The sequence below is a fragment of the Erpetoichthys calabaricus genome, chromosome 18 (assembly GCF_900747795.2).
Source record: "Erpetoichthys calabaricus chromosome 18, fErpCal1.3, whole genome shotgun sequence".
In the NCBI taxonomy this organism is placed as follows: domain Eukaryota; kingdom Metazoa; phylum Chordata; class Cladistia; order Polypteriformes; family Polypteridae; genus Erpetoichthys; species Erpetoichthys calabaricus.
The window spans coordinates 10,158,620-10,177,718 of record NC_041411.2 but is presented as its reverse complement, the minus strand read 5'-3'; the positions used below and the strand labels follow the sequence as shown (position 1 = coordinate 10,177,718).

General features: G+C 35.7%; 1 protein-coding gene across 2 annotated transcripts in view; it reads right to left on the bottom strand.

The window, feature by feature from the left end:
* The window catches only part of adgrd1 (adhesion G protein-coupled receptor D1), a 150,218-nt gene that overhangs the window by 11,285 nt on the left and 119,834 nt on the right, over nucleotides 1-19,099 (bottom strand). For both annotated transcript variants that reach the window (XM_028824798.2, XM_028824799.2), the window contains one exon: nucleotides 11,667-11,758. In XM_028824798.2, coding sequence (XP_028680631.1) covers nucleotides 11,667-11,758 — 92 coding nt within the window. The remainder of the gene's footprint in view (nucleotides 1-11,666; nucleotides 11,759-19,099) is intronic.

Here is a 19,099-nt window from a genome sequence, read left to right as displayed (position 1 = left end):
TCAAAGGCTGTGGCATTCTAGTTTCAATCTGTGCCCACAGGACCAGAACCTTTAACTTAGTATGAGAAGCTGCATGGATCTACAGTTAGTCTTTTTCAGTACAAGGTGGTAATTAAATTATACTACTCAGTTGCAGTATGCTCACACACCAATATGATTCTCTTCTGTCAATGCTTTTCTTTCTCAAATTGTTTAATGACATCATCTTATCCATCCATCTTATGCTTTTCATAATCAACAACTTTGAAATACACACCTGAACATAATTTTGCAATGATGATAGAGCACAAACTGCCCAAGTTTCTTAACCAGGGACAAAAAGGTCCACTTTCTTGCAAGTCTGGCCCTGCAAGCTTGTGGCTTAAATCCAAAACACCACATTAGCACCTTAAAGTGTAACCTTTAAAGAAATGATTTGTAAAGTTGGAGAAAAACTTAAGTGCTGCACAGTTGAAGAGATTGACATAGCTTCATGAAAATGCATTTGTTTCACTAAAGCTAGGTTAGACTTTTTAATTAAATCAGGGTCAAGGGGGGAATTGGAGTAGCATAAGCATTTTAGTGGGTAACTGTGGCAAATCAACTGAGCTTTCTCTTTAATGAATTTGACAGGGTAATTGCTCACTTTGGTAATGACCATATAGTATAAGTTACTTTCATCACTCTACCACCTTACCAGATGGTACCCTTAAACTGAAAATGTCTCCCATTTGAAGTATCAGTCCCTGACTGGCCTGATACAAATCCATGCACATCTAGAAACTCAACAATGCATATAAAACAGCCACTCTGCTTTACTGCACTTGCTTGGTATGTGCTATATGGGATGCAGTTGTCTAATTACAATGTAGGTTACCTGAAAGAAATTTTTCAGCAGAGAAAACAGTGAAATGCCAGAGTGGCCCAGTGTGAAAAGGAATAAATTGTCTGTCATAAATGAATATGTTAATCATGAGCTTTGACTCTTCCTTAAAGATGGATGACATTAATTAAATATTCAAGTCATCCCTGCCTGCAGCAGAAACTATTCCTCAATCTTTGACAGCTAAAGATAAAGACCCAATAGCAACTTGCAGTGATTGATTTGTGATTGACTCACCATTCCCCTGCCTTCCCGTGTAAATCTGAATTTTTGCTTTCCTAACAATGTGAAATCTGGGACGTGAGACACTGACCATTTCAGAATGTTTCGCTGGATATGGACTTCATTCACCTTGTTAGGATTCCTTGGCATTCATCATTATTTCTTTTGAATTGACTTTTTCAAAAATGATTTTTTAAATTGTGGATTGAGCAATAACATAACAATTTCTTAATTGGTAATTCCACTTCAGGGTAATAGGAGGATGGAGTTTTTTTTTGACAGCATTGAGAACAAATTCAGAACCAGTGAAGACAGGGCATCAGTCGTCACACAGTCACTCTTTCGCACTATAATACACACATTTTTAGGATTTGGGAAGAAAACTGGAGCATCTGCAGAAATAAGGAAAATGTCAATAAAATACTGGGCAAATTATTGAAACTTTGACAGGGTGATGCCTGAGGCAGCAATACATTATATAAGGTTACATTTAATAAGTTCAATATACAACTCACATCTTAATCCGTGTGCTATAGCCTTCTTTCATGGCTAAGTATGAAAACTTTATTTAAACAATACTGAATGAAAACATGTGAATACTTTTCATTTGGATGAAAAATAAAATAAAAATTCTAAATATGGTTTCCCGCTAAATGCTCAATCAGTTGAAATTAGTAGATGTGAATTTAGTATATTTTTTACAGTAACTGCTGTTAACTGCTTTCTCCCATTCCATTGTACTTTTTCAACCTTTTAATACTGCAGACATTTAAAGAGAAGTGGAAGTAAAATTGAATTGCTGAATTAAAAGTTTCTTTATTAAAGATTTTCTTGTCTACACTATACACAGTTCTATAAATGTTATCACTACGGGTGCAGCGTTCAATTTTGTTTTCACTACAGTTTCATTTTTTTTTGTCTTTATTACTTTCTTGAATGGACATTGAGGGCAGTTTGGTGGACATTGCTTTGTAGATGACTACCTGATGCATGCATCTTCTGGAATAGAGCTCAAATCCATCACAGGACCCACACATGAACACTCACAATTACAACATGCCAATCAACCAATAGAATAGAATCACCAATCAACCAATAGAATAGAATGACCAATCAATCTATAGAAGGTAAGGAAATGAGAGGTCTATAGGATGCTTTACTTTTATGAAAGAAAACATCAGAAGCTATAAAACAAGCAGGCGGTCAAAAAGAAGTAGTGGCTAAAAATGAGTTACAGCAAAAACACAAACTGTTTTTAATTTTTTTTTGGCTCTGGTTTACATTATTTACCTATGTTTTTGAACATTGAAGGGTTTGAGATGTGGAGATTATCTTCATCTTGTTTACATTGAAGGGTTTGAGATGTGGAGATTATCTTCATCTTGTTTATGTCATTATATGAACTTTGTTTTATATTATTAAAAAATAATTAGTGATGTTTTGGAGACCATTTAGTTTTTTACTATGGGCTCCATCATTTTGTGACCAGCTGTCATGACATGGCTCCTGATTTCTATGGGTGTAGTTTCAAAGGTCACAGTCTCCGGGGGTTAAGTCATGAGGGATTACTCAGCAGCCATTGCGGAGGTTTGTAGATAAAGATCTTTGAATACTTTCTTCATTATTTCTTTATTTAAAAAAAAAACAAAACTTTTTAAGTAATAAACTTTTAGCAACAGCATTTTGACTTTGAATTTTGTTTTCTGTCTGGACAAAAATTCAGCTTGATCTCCCAGTTTTTGATTCTTATGCGTTTTGTTTTGACTACATCTTGTTTCCTGGTCCTTCTCTTTAATACATTGTCCCTTCCATTTGAGATGGAGTATAACAAGACTAGGCAAGAACACGAAAATCATTTAAATAAGCATTGGAATACAAGGCAAAAATCACTGACTGAGGGGAGTGCTCATCTTTCTTCCCATCATTCCTCCTATAAGAGTCTGCTGAACACCTGAAGTTGCCAAGCAACATGCTTAAAGGTAGAGAGAGAGAGAGGAGCAAAAGGTGCAAACAGAAGGAAGGTTAAAGACAGGCAACTCAAAAGAGGAGAAACAAAAGCCCAGGTTCAGAATAGATAAGTGATTGTGATCTGTGAACTTTTTAAACTTCTGGATGGATGAGAAAAATTCCAAAAATAATGGTTTTCTGTTCATGTATACTTAATGTCTAAATAAAAAGAGATTGATTAAACAAGCACACCCATCTCTCAATCTCCTTCTGCTCTTGTGTAGAAAGTTACACATTATTCTTGCAGATAAGACAGTTCAGAAATTTAGTACTGGTTTGTTATTTCTTTTATTCTTTCCTCTTTAATTCCCATATTTGCACACCTATGGAATTCTTTTCATTTATGGCTTTAAATGTTGACATATTTTAGATTTTTTGAATGAAACATCGCTATACAGATATATATAGACATGCTTTTTCCTTCTCTTGTGCTAATCATTAGTGATCTCTATTAAATGTAATTCTGTTCAGAAGCAGTAATAATGAAAAACTGACTGATTTTGAAATTGCTTAGCAATGGCGCTTTTAAAGATAAACTAACATTTTTTCAATAACCATTCTTTTGATCCTCTACACAATGCGTTTTGAAAATGTTACTTGTGAATGGTTGTTTACAAAGGTTGATTTTAATATTGCATGTGCTTGGGTGGCATGTGCACAGTTTTTGATTGAGAGCACCACAAAAGGGCCTGTATAGTTGTAAATTATGTTTAACCGTAACACTGCAGTTTTTTCCCACTATGACAATGCAATACAACATAAATTCTGACAATAATATTTAGGTTGATTTATTTTTTTCGTGCAGTGCATTTAATAATGTCTCTTTTAAAATCCTTATACAAAGCATTATTTAAATATTTCTTAATAGTATTATACCACATATTATGAAGGTGAACATTATCAAGTGAATGGTATAAATAAAAGTTTCAAACCATGCTAAATCCATTTCAGGGTCATGGTGAGCTGGCACCTATCCTTGCAGTAATATACTAGGGACAAGACAGGAACTGGCCCCGAACAGGTCCATTGATGGAGCCACTAACACACACACCCACACAATTCAGAGCTTCCTGTTTATATAACCTGCACATTTTGGCATGTGGGAAGAAAACCAGAGAACCTGGTGTAATAAAACCCATGTAGACTAATGGAGAACAAGTACACTACACAAAGACAACATCTGGCCACAGGATTCAAACAAAGGATGCTGACTCTGTAAGACAGGGATGATAACTACTATATCGGCCATATAAATTGTTTACTTTTAAACTGCTATTTTGCCCAGTGCCTTATTCTCATTACATTTGTAAATTATTTTGTCTGTTAAATATATTTTTACTGTATTTATAGGTGTTAGCAAAATTAATTATTTTTAAAATATAAATGCAGTTCTGTTCTGATGTATGCATATATTTTTGTGTATTTTTTTTTCTTGCCATTTTAATGTTCATACCACAATAGAATTACTGAAATGCTCCACAAATCAGTAGAGAGTACCATGGTCCACAGGAATTGAGAAGATAGCATTAGTTCTTATTCCGATGCAAATTTGCTAATCAGCTGTGCTGCTTCAGGGACTTTGGCTGAATTTCAATCGTGGCCACCATCAATATACCTTCTTGCCATAACTTCATGAAATTTGTTGCTTTGGTTTCCTTCCACATTCCAAAGGCTTGTGTGTTAGGTTAGTTTGCATATACTTGTTTCAGTATTTATCATTATAATTAGCAATGAAATCACAGAATTCTTTTTAGGAGACTATCACTTTTTGGCATTCCCCTGTATAAAGCATAAGATGCCAGAGCCAGAAGCAGCAGGTGCATTTCCAAATGATTTTAGTATAAGCATATAGAGAATATCCTGTTCCAGCATGGAATTCATTTTCCAGATAATAAATTGATATTTGTGATTATATACTATAGCTTGTGTACATGTCAAATTAATAACTCAGAGCTTTCAGGAGGAAAGAGTCTTCGTCAAATGAAACATAGTCATTTTATTGCTTTACACTGCTAGAACAATGGGTTGCTTTAATTGTTAATAGGCTCTTAATTAGTATTAAATAGCAGTTATCAATTAGGCAGAAAAATCCTAAAGTCTCGCAGTGCAGCCACATTAACTATTTAATGAAAAAAGTTTGATGTGTTCATTAAACAGCAGGGAGCAGTTGAACATAAATAAGTCCTTTGCTTTGTAGAAACATATCTACACATTGCACATTGCCAGTGTGTTTTGTATTCTTTGAGCTCCCTCCCTGCTTTTCTTAAAGCTGACAGACAGATGTCTGCTGCACAGAGGGTGTTGCAAACTGTTTCACCTTTTTTGAGAGCCATTCTTTTTAAGTGAAGTGTTTTATACCCACAGCTTCATTGTGCTATATTAATAAGTAAGACCTTAGGTGGTTGATACAATTATGTCAATTCTGTCTAATCTAAGATTGTCAGGAAGCACTGAAATGACTCAAACCTGTCCACTTCCCCAAAGCAAGGGTATGTGACAAAAGGTGTGACATTACTGACGGTGAGTTTAGGATCCTTAAACTCAGTAATGTAGATCATTTACATTTCTCGATATGGTGTTCTTTTGTCTCTGATGCATAGACCTGGACTAGCCAAAAAAAAACTACATGAATAAAATTATAATAGTAACTGGTCAGGCAGAGTTGTTTAGCACAGCATGCCAAGGTGATTCAGGGAGGTAAAAAGAGGAAACTGAAGCTGTTACCTTTCTTTATAAAAGCATCATTCATTAGTCATAGAAGTGTTATAAGGATCATCAAAGTATCAAAAACCTGCTTCCACAGATATTAAGTTCTGCCTCGAAACACAGATATGCAGATAATTGAAATTATTTTAAACAAGTGAAGATGCTATATTTAAATAAGAAATAATGAATTTTGTTGTCTTCTTACTCTTAAATTATTTTGCGTTTCCCTTTTCTTCGCACTACGTGCTGTATTGTACTGGACAATGGTAAAATCTTCTATCTCACCCAAGAGTTCTTTAAGCTTATTTGTCTTCTCTTTTTTAACAAATATCTGATTCTCACTAGACATCTTCACTACATCCAAATATTTTGCTTGCTTTGTGGAATTGTATTCTAAACAACACCACCATTGCAGCTCTATTCTACTTTCTTGTACAAGTGGTCGTGCATGATTGCTCACAAAGGCTCAACCTGAAGGGAAGAAGGGTCATAATTTGTGCATGACTTTCAGGTTCCTATTTTAGACTAATCTTTAAGGAAAGTTAAATACTAAAAAGCAAGTACAATAAAATTTTAACTAAAATAGCTAATAGGAAAAAGAGAATGTTCAAATTGAGAGTGAGGTAGCTTATGTGTTTCTACTGCAATACCAAATGTGTCACTTATACCATTTTACAAAAAAAGTGGATGCTACAGTTACATATTGCAAGAAGTGACTTTATGTCATTCTTTGTCCAAGATGCATATGGCAGTAGTGTCAGTTTTCTGCCTTATGCTCTGAACCTATGGCACAGTTTCTTTCAATTACTTTTTAGAGATTTATTTGGCTTGTAGATTGGATTTTAATGTGCAGTCAGTGTAGGAGTAGGCTTTTAAAATAAAGAGAGGAAAATCACCACCAATGGAACATACAGTGATGTACAAGATTGTACAGTAATTTATACTGATGATGGATGACAAAACTTTATCACCACTCCCTGTAATTCCAACCTAATATACTGCTGATATATTTGAATAACATGCCTGCTAGGTGAGAAAGTGTCAAACACTAATTTAATCAGTGTCAAAGTGAATCAGCTGCAGTGTATCTTCTTAATTTTTAGACTTAATTTCATTGTCCTGTGTAAAAAAAATAATAATTCCCAAGGACCAGTATCATGGAAGTTCCATAATTCCTGTTATGCAAAGAATACAAGGGAGAAAGACAGCAAGTTATTTTTATAGAGTAATAACAAAATGTTTTTTGACCCACAAAACTGGTATGTAAGATATGTTTTATGCACTGGAGGTTCAATTCTGGTAATTCTGGACCCTTTGCTTTGAGGTTAAGATTCCTGTACTTTGTTCTGGATTATTAAATATCAATGTAATGCCCTTTGTCTCTGCATGTGTATGCATGTATGTATATGTGTGTGTGTGTGTATATATATATATATATATATATATATATATATAGGTGATACTCTACATTATCTGCCAAATAATGCAAAGAGTACACAACATATGTTTCAACCTTATTGGGGCTCGTCAGGTGTACGTACTTTTGCATCTCCTTACTCCCCTTACTCTTTGCTTCTCAGAACTCAGAGGAAATGGTGGACGTTTTCCAACTGGCTGACCAACCACAAGTGTTACCTGGTAGGTAACCACCTAATAATCAGATTGTGATTCAGACTTTAAAAAGAATGTAATACTCCGATCTTCACCCTGCCAAATAAGTGTACCAGCCAATGTGGCGCTTAGTCATACACCTGACGCAGCCCCATTGAGGGTGAAACACATGTTGTGTACTCTTTGCATTATTTGGCAGATAATGTACAGTATCACCTATATATATATATATATACACACACATACATACATACATATATATATAGATATAAAAGGCAAAGCCCTCACTGACTTATCACTAATTCTCCCACTTTCCATATATGTGGGAAGCTGAAATTTTGCGTGCTCATTCCTTGCAGTGTACTTACAAAAGTTAGTTATGTTTCATGTCCTATTGCAACACCCAAGGGGGGGGGGGGGGGAACAGGTGTACCCCCTAAACTGTATATATAGATAGGGGAAACCCCTCCTCACTATTTCTGTGACTTCCAATATACGTAGGAAGCCCAAATTTCCCCATGCTCATCCTTTACGCTGTACTTACAAACGTTAAGTATGTTTCATTTCGCACCATGCCCCATAACGAACTTTCGAAAATAACGTCTTCATTTTGGCGGTTCTCACCATTATGCTGTAAGGAACTTTCAGAACTGACCTCTCCTTTTGGCGGTTTCATTCCTTATTTCCGTTAACAGATGATTTATTTCACGACAGAGATGCACAAGGCATGCCCCCAGTCCCCCTTCCTTTTTCCGCATTGCTGCTGTCCGCGCACCTACCACGTGGTTGATTCCCTGCCTATATACATTAACGACATCCCGCCCTCATGTGCCTCCTCGCTCACTTCCTTCTTCTTTACTGCACCGCTTCAAGCCTGGTGACTCCTGCCTTTTCGTTACAATCATCAAATTCACCCTCAATACTAAAATAAGCCTACGAAACTGATTAACAACCCCCTCTGCTACTTAACTGACCAGATCAATATTACAGATGTTTCATTGACTTGATGCTGTGCTCTGATTAAAAAGTGTTCCTTTAATTATTTGAGCAGTATATATATATATATATATACATACATACACACACTGTATATACAGACACTCACCAGCCATTTTATTAGGTACACTTGTTCAACTGCTTGTTAACACAAATATCTGATTAGCCAATTTCATGGCAGCAACTCAGTGCACTTAAAACATGTCAAAATTGTCAAGATGACTTGCTGAAGTTCAAACTGAGCATCAGAATGGGGACTATGATTTAAGATTAAGATGATTTCAGATTAAGATTTAAGATTAATGTGATGTAAGATGATTTAAGTGATTAAGGTGACTTCAAGTGAAAGATGATTTAAGTGAACATGGCATGGTTGTTAGTACCAGATGGGCTTGTGTTAGTATTTCACAAACTGCTGATCTATTGTGATTTTCACACACAACCATCTCTAGGATTTACAGAAAATGCCCGAAAAATGGGAAAATATCCAGTGAGCAGCAGTTCTCCGGGCAAAAAAGTCTTTTTGATGCAAGATGTCAGAGGAGAATTGGTTCAAGCTGATAGGCAATAGTAACTCAAATTACGAATCATTATAACCGAGGTATCCAGAAGTGCATCTCTGAATGTACAACGTGTTGAACCTTGAAGGAGATGTGCTACATCAACATAACACACACATGGGTACCACTCCTATCAGCTACGAAAAGGCAATTGAGGCTACAGTTCTCATGGATCACTAAAATTGGACAATAGAAGATTGTAAAAATGTTGCCTGGTCTGCTGAGTCTCGATTTCTGCTGACACATTTGGATGGTAGGGTCAAAAACATGAAAGCATGGATCTATCCTTCCTTGTATCATCGGTTCAGGCTGCTGCTGGTGGTGTAATGGTGTGGGGGATATTTTCTTGGCACACTTTGGGCCCCTTAGTACTAATTGAGCATCATTTAAATGCTACAGCCCACATGAGAGTTGTTGCTGATTATGTCCATCCCTTTATGAGCACATCTTCTGATGGCTACTTCCTGCAGCATAACATGCCATGTCGCTGGTTTCTTGGACTTGACAATGAGTTCACTGTACTTATATGGCCTCCACAGTCACCAGATTTCAATACAATAGTGCAACGTTGGGATGTGGTGGAATGGGACATTTGCATCATGGATGTGTAACTGACAAATCTGCAGGAACTGCGTGATGCTATCATGTTAAAATGGACCACAATCCCTATATATACACTCAGTGGCCACTTTGTTAGGTATACCTATTGTCACACACGCGTGTTTAGGAGGCAACTAAAGGGCTCGAATACATGTAATTCCATGCCAGACCAGGGGGTGGCAAAGTGCACTAATTCTCCCTCTCGATCTCTTACAGACCATTCTAGGGAAATCCCGCCCGGCTCTGGGGCAGCCAACGACGTCACTTCCAGTTCCGGTCCTGATGACATCACTTCCTGTAATGGCTTTTAAAGCTGCCATCTTGTTAATATTGAGTTAGTTCTGTTTTGGACTGAATAGTGTGAACATGGATCTGATTATTAAGAAGTTTTGCAGCCGGGAACAATTATATGGGTGGCTGCCCCAAACCTTCGCAATGTCTTGTGATCTTTATTGTTACACTATATATGTATAGTTGTTTGGAATATTTTGTGCTACTGGGAAACAATGCAAATTGGAATTAAAATCATTCATAATTTAATGACTGTTTATAAAGAGTTAAAAAGGTTAGGCAACGTTTAAAAAACATAATCTCCTCACAAGAATTTGGTTAATAAATAAAAACATTACTGAATGATGATCTTTGCTAAATGACAGTGCTTACAAAGTAGAAAGCATTTAGAGATCGGCAGGTAATGCATTGTTGAACTCAATTTGTTTGTTCTTTTCCTTTCTGGTAACATTCATTAAGTGTGTGCTACATAAATGGTATTTTTTTTACCTGCTTTTGTGACTGATACTAAATATGGCTGGGGGATTTGAGCTGATGCCAAACATTATCAATCTTCGTAATGTGTATGGATCTGGGCAGTGTTGTTATGCTGCATACTGTATCTGCTTTATCATGCACTCTGTCCATGCCAAACATCCCCTGTGATGCCTCTGTTGATTTCTTATTACTTTATCTTTCCCTAGCAGCTTAGTGAGGCCATTCAAAGTTTGCTACTTTCACCTGTTTCTTTTACTTCTTGAAATCTTAGAAGTGCATTTTTTCTACCATTGGTAGATAAGTACAATACCAAAAAAGTAATACTTTATATTGGACAGAGGTCTGCATTTTCTTTTAGTTTTAGGCAGGGAGCCTGAAACAGCCATCAGTCAAAAAAAGATTTAAAGACAGAAGAAGCTGATATGAGGGCAAGCAGAAATACCTCAAAGATAATTTATTTTTATTTCAGGAGCGGAAACCACAAGGTATAGTCCTATTTCCTTTTCTGTTCACTCAGTACACTTCAGATTATATATGTGATACATCAAAATCCAAAAATGTAAAGTCATTAGTATCATCTATGAATGTAGATGCCCTGAAATCTTCTTGCAGTGTCTCATCGGTTGAATTTTCAGGACTGCTAATCCTTCATTAGGGCCAGACATAAAATAGAACCTAAAACTGCATGATTTAAAAATTTGCACTTCCTAAGACTTTTACATACATAAACATAAGGTCAAAGTATGGTACTTGCTTTTAAATATGAAAAACATTACAAGATATGACCATTAATTCAAAAGCATTCCCGAGGCAAACAGTCTTCAACTTTAATTTCCAAACCCACCTATTTTTAGACACAGTTAAATTGGAATTAATAAAAATCAGATGGGCTGATAACATCAATATTCAATTAAATCACTGAGAAATTATTGAGAAAATGTAGACACATGAATGTTGTACTGTGCAATAACATCCAATAATAAACTGGGGAGAACTCTTGCATTAGAATTGAGCACGTAACCAGTATACTAAAGGTTTTAGACAAAATCACATTAAATTGGATTGTTAAAGATCACTGTTTGCAAAGTTGTTTTTCTTATTGTTTAGAAAGTTGGTTCCTTTCTTGAACAGGCACACTGGCTGACACATGCCTGTCAGTGCTTAAGCTCAACTTTTGGTTAACATGCTATATACTACAAACTTTCATAATGGCCCTCGATGTGCAGTAATTCTTTTCCTTTAACTTCATCAAATTAAGGTAACAATGTTTTCAATACTGGGATTTTTTTTTCCAGCAACTGAAATGTTCATCTATTCTTAAAAAAAGGACTTACTTGACTGCATTTGCATCTCCATGTACTTTGTAATTATCTGCACTGATTCGGGAGATGATTCTTGTTACTGCTATCAAAATGCCAATGTTTACCTGAAATGAGAAGAAAAATGTAAGGAGCTAACAACAAATACCTGCTAACATGGTAAATAAGTATCAACAAGTTTGACAGCTACCGTCTGTGTTTAAAAGGTCTCTCTGAGTTACATAGTCATCTTTAACAGTGGGACTCAATTTCCTTATATGTTTCTCAGTCATCTTTTTGCATTACTTATTTAGTCTACATCACAAAGTACCTCTTTACTTCTGACCCAATCAATCTGAGACTCCTTCTCATCATGACTATCTGTCACTACACCTATCCCTTTGACTTTGAATGTCTCATAAGCATATAAGAAATCCGACAAATTGTAGGAGAACATTCAGTCCATGAAGCATGCTGTTTAGCTAATAGCTAAGCTGTCTCATTATCTTATCCTGATACTTCTTAAAGATTATCAAGGTTTCTGCTTCAGCTACATGATCTGTACTAATCAGTCTCAGTACTACTTTCCCCATCCACCTGATCATTCTCGCCTCAATTGTTTTCAATTTTCTTGTATTCCATTTTGATCGACCATGTCTCACTACCATACACCAAATAACTTCTCACATAGCTCAGATAAATGTGCACCTTCTATGCTGAAAATCCCCAATTAGTCAGAATGGAGAACAGCTCCAAGAATTTTTTCCATGTGTATCTCACATTTTATTTAATCCACAAATGATTTATCTCTATTTTCATTTACTCTGTAATATAAGTTCTAGTATGTTAAATCATGCATACATCCATTACAAATCTTTAAATGCAAACCTGTTTTTCTCCATTGCTGGGTCATAGTGTTTGTATTTAAGGTAAGTTTATTAATTCCTTGTAGGACAAATTCAAATGAACAGTCACTTCTTCACGGCAATTTCTACTTAGCTGTGTAAGTGAAATAAAGCAACTTAGTGTGCAGATTCTCAAACCATGTCCTAGAAATGTTGACAACTAATAATGCATGTTCACTCATATACTTGGCTGTATACTATTTAAGAAAACAAACATTTGCTTAGTGTATTTACAATGCCTGTTGCTGCCATGGATGTTCAAAGATCAGGGAAGTCACTGAAGTGAATGGAACATTATTCAAGTCCTTTGCCAATTTAGCTATCTCCTTATTAAAAGAATGGATCAAAATGATTTTATGCTGAGGCACTTTATATGGTAATGAAATGAAACCTTCCTCCTTATCCAATAACCATCTTCACACTTGAGATATTATTTTTGTTGACACGCTTTCCAACCCCAGCAAGAAATCATTTGCAGAGTGCACCAGAGGGTTGTATTGTATTTTGCATTTCCTAATGGAATTGCCTTCTCTTGCTACATTTTCACTAACTTACAGGCACAGACAGCGCAGGGAATAGCTCTTAATCCAGTCAGGTCCAGCGCTCTTAAATGTTGACATTCACACACACTTTTTTTTCTTTAATAATGAGAGAGAAACATTTGAACTCTTCCTTCTGAAATTCCAGCAATATTTAATCATGATTTTATTAGCAAAGACAATATTAGGCTGGTGTGTGATCAAACTTTGATATCTGGACAAAGAATTAATATATATATCATTACCTTTTTGCACAGAAAAACATGAAAAACCCACTACAGAAAATTAACTAGCCTTAGCCACTCTTAGAGCTCAGAGAAAGGATCATTTATTGTAGTATACTCGTGTCCTGCCTTTACACTCCCTAGTGGCTAGATGGATTGCTGCCTTTTTCCTATCCATGTGCATTTGATTTGTAAAAGAGACAACTAGTAATTGTTGTCATACTGACCAATGTGCCTTGCAAAACATTGTAAATTATAAAATAAACTAGAAACTTTGCAAGGACATTTAAGTAATGGTTCTGCACTCTGCATTTTAGGATAATGTCAGTCAGTAACGTATTTAAAATAAGCAATAGTGCAAACAGTCAAAAGTAATATTACAAGAGATTTTTTTTGTGTAAGGTATTTCATATTGTCTGTTTAAAAATAGTTACAGGATGTAAGATACAGAAAAAATATTAAGCTTAAACGTTATTTAGTGACTAGAAGGTATTCTCAAAAGGCAAAGATTACTCATATAAACAAAACATTTTCAAAACTGCTAAATCCAGTTCAGGGATTCAATTATTATTTTTGAATATAATACTGCATTTCCAAAAGAGGGCTTTGCAAAAAATAAAATATAACATTACAGTAATTTTTTTGAAGGGAGATTTGGAATGATCATTCACAAAACTTTCTGCACTGGAAATGTAAAAGACATAGAATAATATTCTTCAACTTGCTTCAACCAGTCAAGGGTGTTAATGGGGCAGGGCTTCACCCAAAAGGTGAAAACCAATACAGGCATAAACCAGTACTCCAGTCCATTGCAGAGCACACTCATGCATGAACCCACACTGACATAGTGTCAATTTGGGATTAATATTTATCCTAACGAGTAGGATGAGGGAGGAAAGCCAGGGTAGCCAGACAAACACCACACATTTAGATGAAGAACATGCAAAGACTATACACACAGCAACCCAGTGCAGGATATGAAGCCAGGATACTCAACCCGGAACAATAACCAGTGCACCACTGTGCTGCCTTACTCAGACACCATCGTTTTCATGTAGTACTTTTCATGTAAAGTGTTTTAGGTAAAGAAAATAAGAATATGATTAAAGTTAATACTTGGTTTGTTTTTCTCCTTTCTTCATGAGCACTATTTCCATCAATATTTCAAATTAGTTACCATTTCAATATTAAGTCTTTCAGAGAGAAAAACATTTTATTTTAAGAAATACTGATAACCAAGCAAAAATAACATTCTTAATCCTGCTTAATCCAGTTCAAGGTTTCAGCAGGTCAGAGTTTACCCTGGCAGAACTCTGTATCTTTCTTTTAAATAAAAAAAAACTCAATTAGCTTTTTTTCATAATGTGCAGCAGATAACAACATTTAGTATCATTTAGTAACAATGGCTCACTCCTTAAACTGATAGGACATGTGTAACTTTGCACCTGTGGCTTGGCTGAGACTTTTGTCCCATAATTGCACTTCTCAAGCATTGCTACAGAAGGCGATTGAATGTGAGGGACTGGGCCAAGTAGTAACAGAGAGTAAACCGGCAGCATGTGGTTGGTATTTCTTACAAATCTTTTGCAGGAGAAGGATGACTAGCAGTCAATTTCTTTCCATTATATTTAAGTGACTACAAGTGTAAAGCCTTTTTTATTTGTCCAAATGTTTCCTAATTCCTAATTCCAGCGATCTGAAACTTGCTTAATGAAAAAAAAATCTGTCTTTTATAAATTACATTTTCTTAGTAATTTATTCACTGAAGTGAGACAAGTAAATGGCAATACAGTTCCTTGGGCCACTCACCTCCTTTCTGTTTGTTAATGCAAATGGAGGAAAATATAAAACACAAAGGAATAACAAGGTCAATAGGCTGTGCACACAGTCCATGATAATTACAAACATTTCTTATTGACTCTTATAAACACAAAATCAAATCAAATCTATCAAATCAATTTCTATTCGTCACATGCAGTTACAGGCTATAGTGAAAAGCTTAGTCACCAAAATCGAAAGACTGCGAATTGCCAAAGTGGTACAAAAGCAGATCATTTTACCAGGTGTTTCAACAGTCCCATGGGCAGACAATTAAATGGACAGGCCCAACTTCTTGGTGATATCTAAGGGCATAATTTGTATGAAGAAAACTTAACTGAGAGAATTCATCTGCCCTTTATGCCACTGTGCCATGGATACTTGAAGCTGATTTTTGTTATATGCCTGTGTTGCGTTTTTCGACTTTTCTTCACAATTGCTCTTTTTGATTTTACTCTACTGTATGTTGTATATTTAATACTATGCTGTTATCTTTTTTGCTTTGTAAAATACCATGTGGTTGTGTATGCTGTTAATGGCGTTATGTCAGATAATGATTGATAGTGACCAGGCAAAGTTGCAAGTTCATAAGCAAAAGAAGAAAAAACTAAGATGGAAATAAATGAAAGAGAAAATGTTATGGATTTATTTCAGAAAAAGAAATGTGCCAGTAGTGCAAACTGGGAGGACTGAAGTGAACTGTCATTTTTAAACTCGATTAAGCAGGAAGAGTTCTTATGGATGTGTATTGAGTTTTATTGAGGTTTCATCTAACTGAAAAATAATAACACATACTGTATTATTGCAAGCAGATTCATTTTATTGCCTTTTCTATTTACACATCAAATGCAAAGAGAACTTTTTGTTGTATGAAGCCTGATTGATTACAGCTGTAGCAGAGGGCACAGAAACATGAGCAATTCATTTAGGCATTCCCCTTGAGGGGCAAAACTCAATAATACATTCTTATTCATTTTTATGATAGACATGAGATGTGCAACACTTTGTAAAATGTTACATTTTATTTCTTATGAAAAAGTCCAACTGCTCAGCAGTATATGCAGAAAATAATGAATTTATCCAAAGAGCAAACCTTATAAGCTACACGAGAAAAAGTGAGGCCATAGTGAAGCAACAGGAGGCCCATAAAACACCTCCTAGCTTCTGGGTGGCAGCAGATAGTTCCTGATAGAGACACATTGGGACATACTGTATTGGCCCTGTAAAGAACAGCAGTCATGTTATATCATCTTTTAATAGTGAAAAATACTCCTTCATATAGGAGCTTTTAAAAAAAATTGGCATGACAAGATGCAGCTATTGTATAAATCACCAGAAAAGAGTAGATTGGTGGCATTACCGCTCTAGTGTTGAGTTGAGTGAAGAATTCATATCCCAAGAGTCAACACAGTGGTGTCATGTAACCCATACAGAACCAGCCTACTCCCTATCTGCCACACTGATTTTTAAGTTTTTGAGTTCTTCCCTCAGCATTATACTAGACCAGCAGTGTCACCAATCCACTATTTTCTGTTGATTTATACAAAAAAGTCTACACTGTTTCACACCACTATTTTTTAAAGTTTCAACGTGAAATTGGACTTTTTATTATTAAGATAGAAAACCAAGACTCATTTTAGCTGTACATGCAGGCCAGGGGCTACTTCAAAGAGGCCAGTAACAAATGTAGGGACAGCCATAGATGAATCCACCTCTGACGAAAGAAGTGATCTTGAGGACTGTCATGAAAGTAAAACTTCTATTAGAGTTTTAAGGCTTTTGATTATAAATACTATAACTTTCAACTTAGACTCATTTGATGAGCTGGGCAAAGACTAGCTGGGGAAGAATAGGAAGCCAAGGTTTAGAATGTAATGGAATGAGTTTTGGTGAGAAGGTTGTGATTAACTTTAGATGTTAGTGTCACAGACAGATTGTCTGGGAGTCACAGACACAGTTGGCGCAAGTAAGGCTCAGTTTAGAAGTAGCTTTATTTTGTATTTGGCTTGTTTCTGTTGTATCCCTTATTTGTAATGTAAATTTGATCATTTTATGTAAATCAAATTAAGGAAGTGAGTTGGGTGAACAGGATTTTTCCTGTAGCAGTGTGATGCCAAGATGCTTTGTTCTGTTTCAGTACAGAGATTGTAAATGTTTTGGTTATTTGTATATTACTTGTAGCAAAGTCAACTCTCAGTAAGGTGCATACCAAAATTTTCCTTAACCACCTTGGTGGATTAGTATCTTTGCCATCAAAGTAAATTAACTGCACTTGTTTAAAAAAGTAGGTTATTAGAATTTAATGATAACAAAGGATTACAATAATCAGGTAACTCCTTGTGTTGGAGCGTAAAAGCCACAGTGACAGACAGAACAAAACAAAATGTGTATCCCAGAACTGGCTGCGCAATATTTACTCAGAGGCTTTTCGGGCCTAGTTTCTACTATGATTAAGCTTTTTGCAGTACTCGGGGTCTACAGGCTTTAAGTGATGTCACAGACAAAGTAATTCATTTTTTTGTATACTCTATAAAAGCTAGGAACTTGAGATACACTTACACTTGAACCTGTGATAGTAATACTAATACCATAAAGTATTACTTTGGCTGGCAATTTAATAACAATAAAGAGTTTTATTTTACCATGACCCACATAAGTCTTTTAAAAATACTCCAGGTTTCAATAAAATAACTGACTTTGTAAGGATTAGTGTTTGTCTGTACTTCATGTACCAGTGAAGAGCTCTGATAGATGTGGATGGAATTCATGCTTTTGTCTACATTAGAACAATCTAGACGAGAACAGGCCATTCAGCCCAACAAATCTCACCCATCCTATCCATTTAATTCTTCTAAAAAAATCAAGTCCCGTTTTAAAAGTCCCTAAAGTCCTACTTTCTTCTACACTACTTGGTAGCTTATTCCATGTGTCTGTGGTTCTCTGTCTAAAGAAAAACTTCCTAAAAGTTACTGTTAACAAGTTTCCAACTGTGTCCCTGTGTTCTTGATGAACTCATTTTAAAGTCACCGTCTCGATCCGCTCTCTATTAATTTCTTTCAAAATTTTAAACACTTCAGTCATGTCTCCTCTTAATCTTCTTTTGCTTAAACTGTATAGGCTCAGCTCTTTAAATCTTTCCTCTTAACTCATCCGATGTAGCCCTGGAATCAGCCTAGTCACTCTTCTCCAGACTTTTTCTAGCACCGCCGTTTCCTTTTTTTATCCTGGAGACCAAAACTGCACACAGTACTCTAGATGAGGCCTTGTATTACCATGGTATTTCCCTCTTCTTCTTCTTACTTACTTTCTCCAGGGCTATGTGAACTTACCAGGTTTGTTACCGGGTTGGTCCAATCTCACACCTTAAGATTAACACCCACACACACACAGATATACACATGCACATAGACCCAAACCACAAAAGTACCATATGAGTTACATATACTGTACATAGCTCGTTACTTGCTAGTACTTTAACCCACATGAGTGCTGTATAAATAACACATGCACAGCCCATCTTTTCCCTAATATGTCAAGAGACCTACTTATCTCAGACCTAAATATTACTTTGGTCTCCAAGAATATATTTAAACATACAAAGGCTCAACATCCTTGGCTTATAGGCCATTTATCAACCACTGATGTCTTACTTTAATATACTGTTCACTATTGGTAAAAGCTCTTCATCCTTAGTCGATAAACCTTGCAGTTTGGAATATATGGCACTTCCTTACTGCTCTAGGTGTTCTGAATATTTACCTTATTACTTCAGTCTCTCTAGATATAGAGGCAAAGCATAGAAAATTAAAAGCAACTTGGTATTTATTAAAGGACAATAATACCAGTAGGGTATAGTATAAAAGAAAATGTAGATTCAAAGATGATTTTGACCTAGTAATCAATATTGTTCATGGGATGCTTGATGATCAGATGAAAACAATCACAAATCTCTTGTCCTTTCCTGACGTCACTCCTTGGTTGTC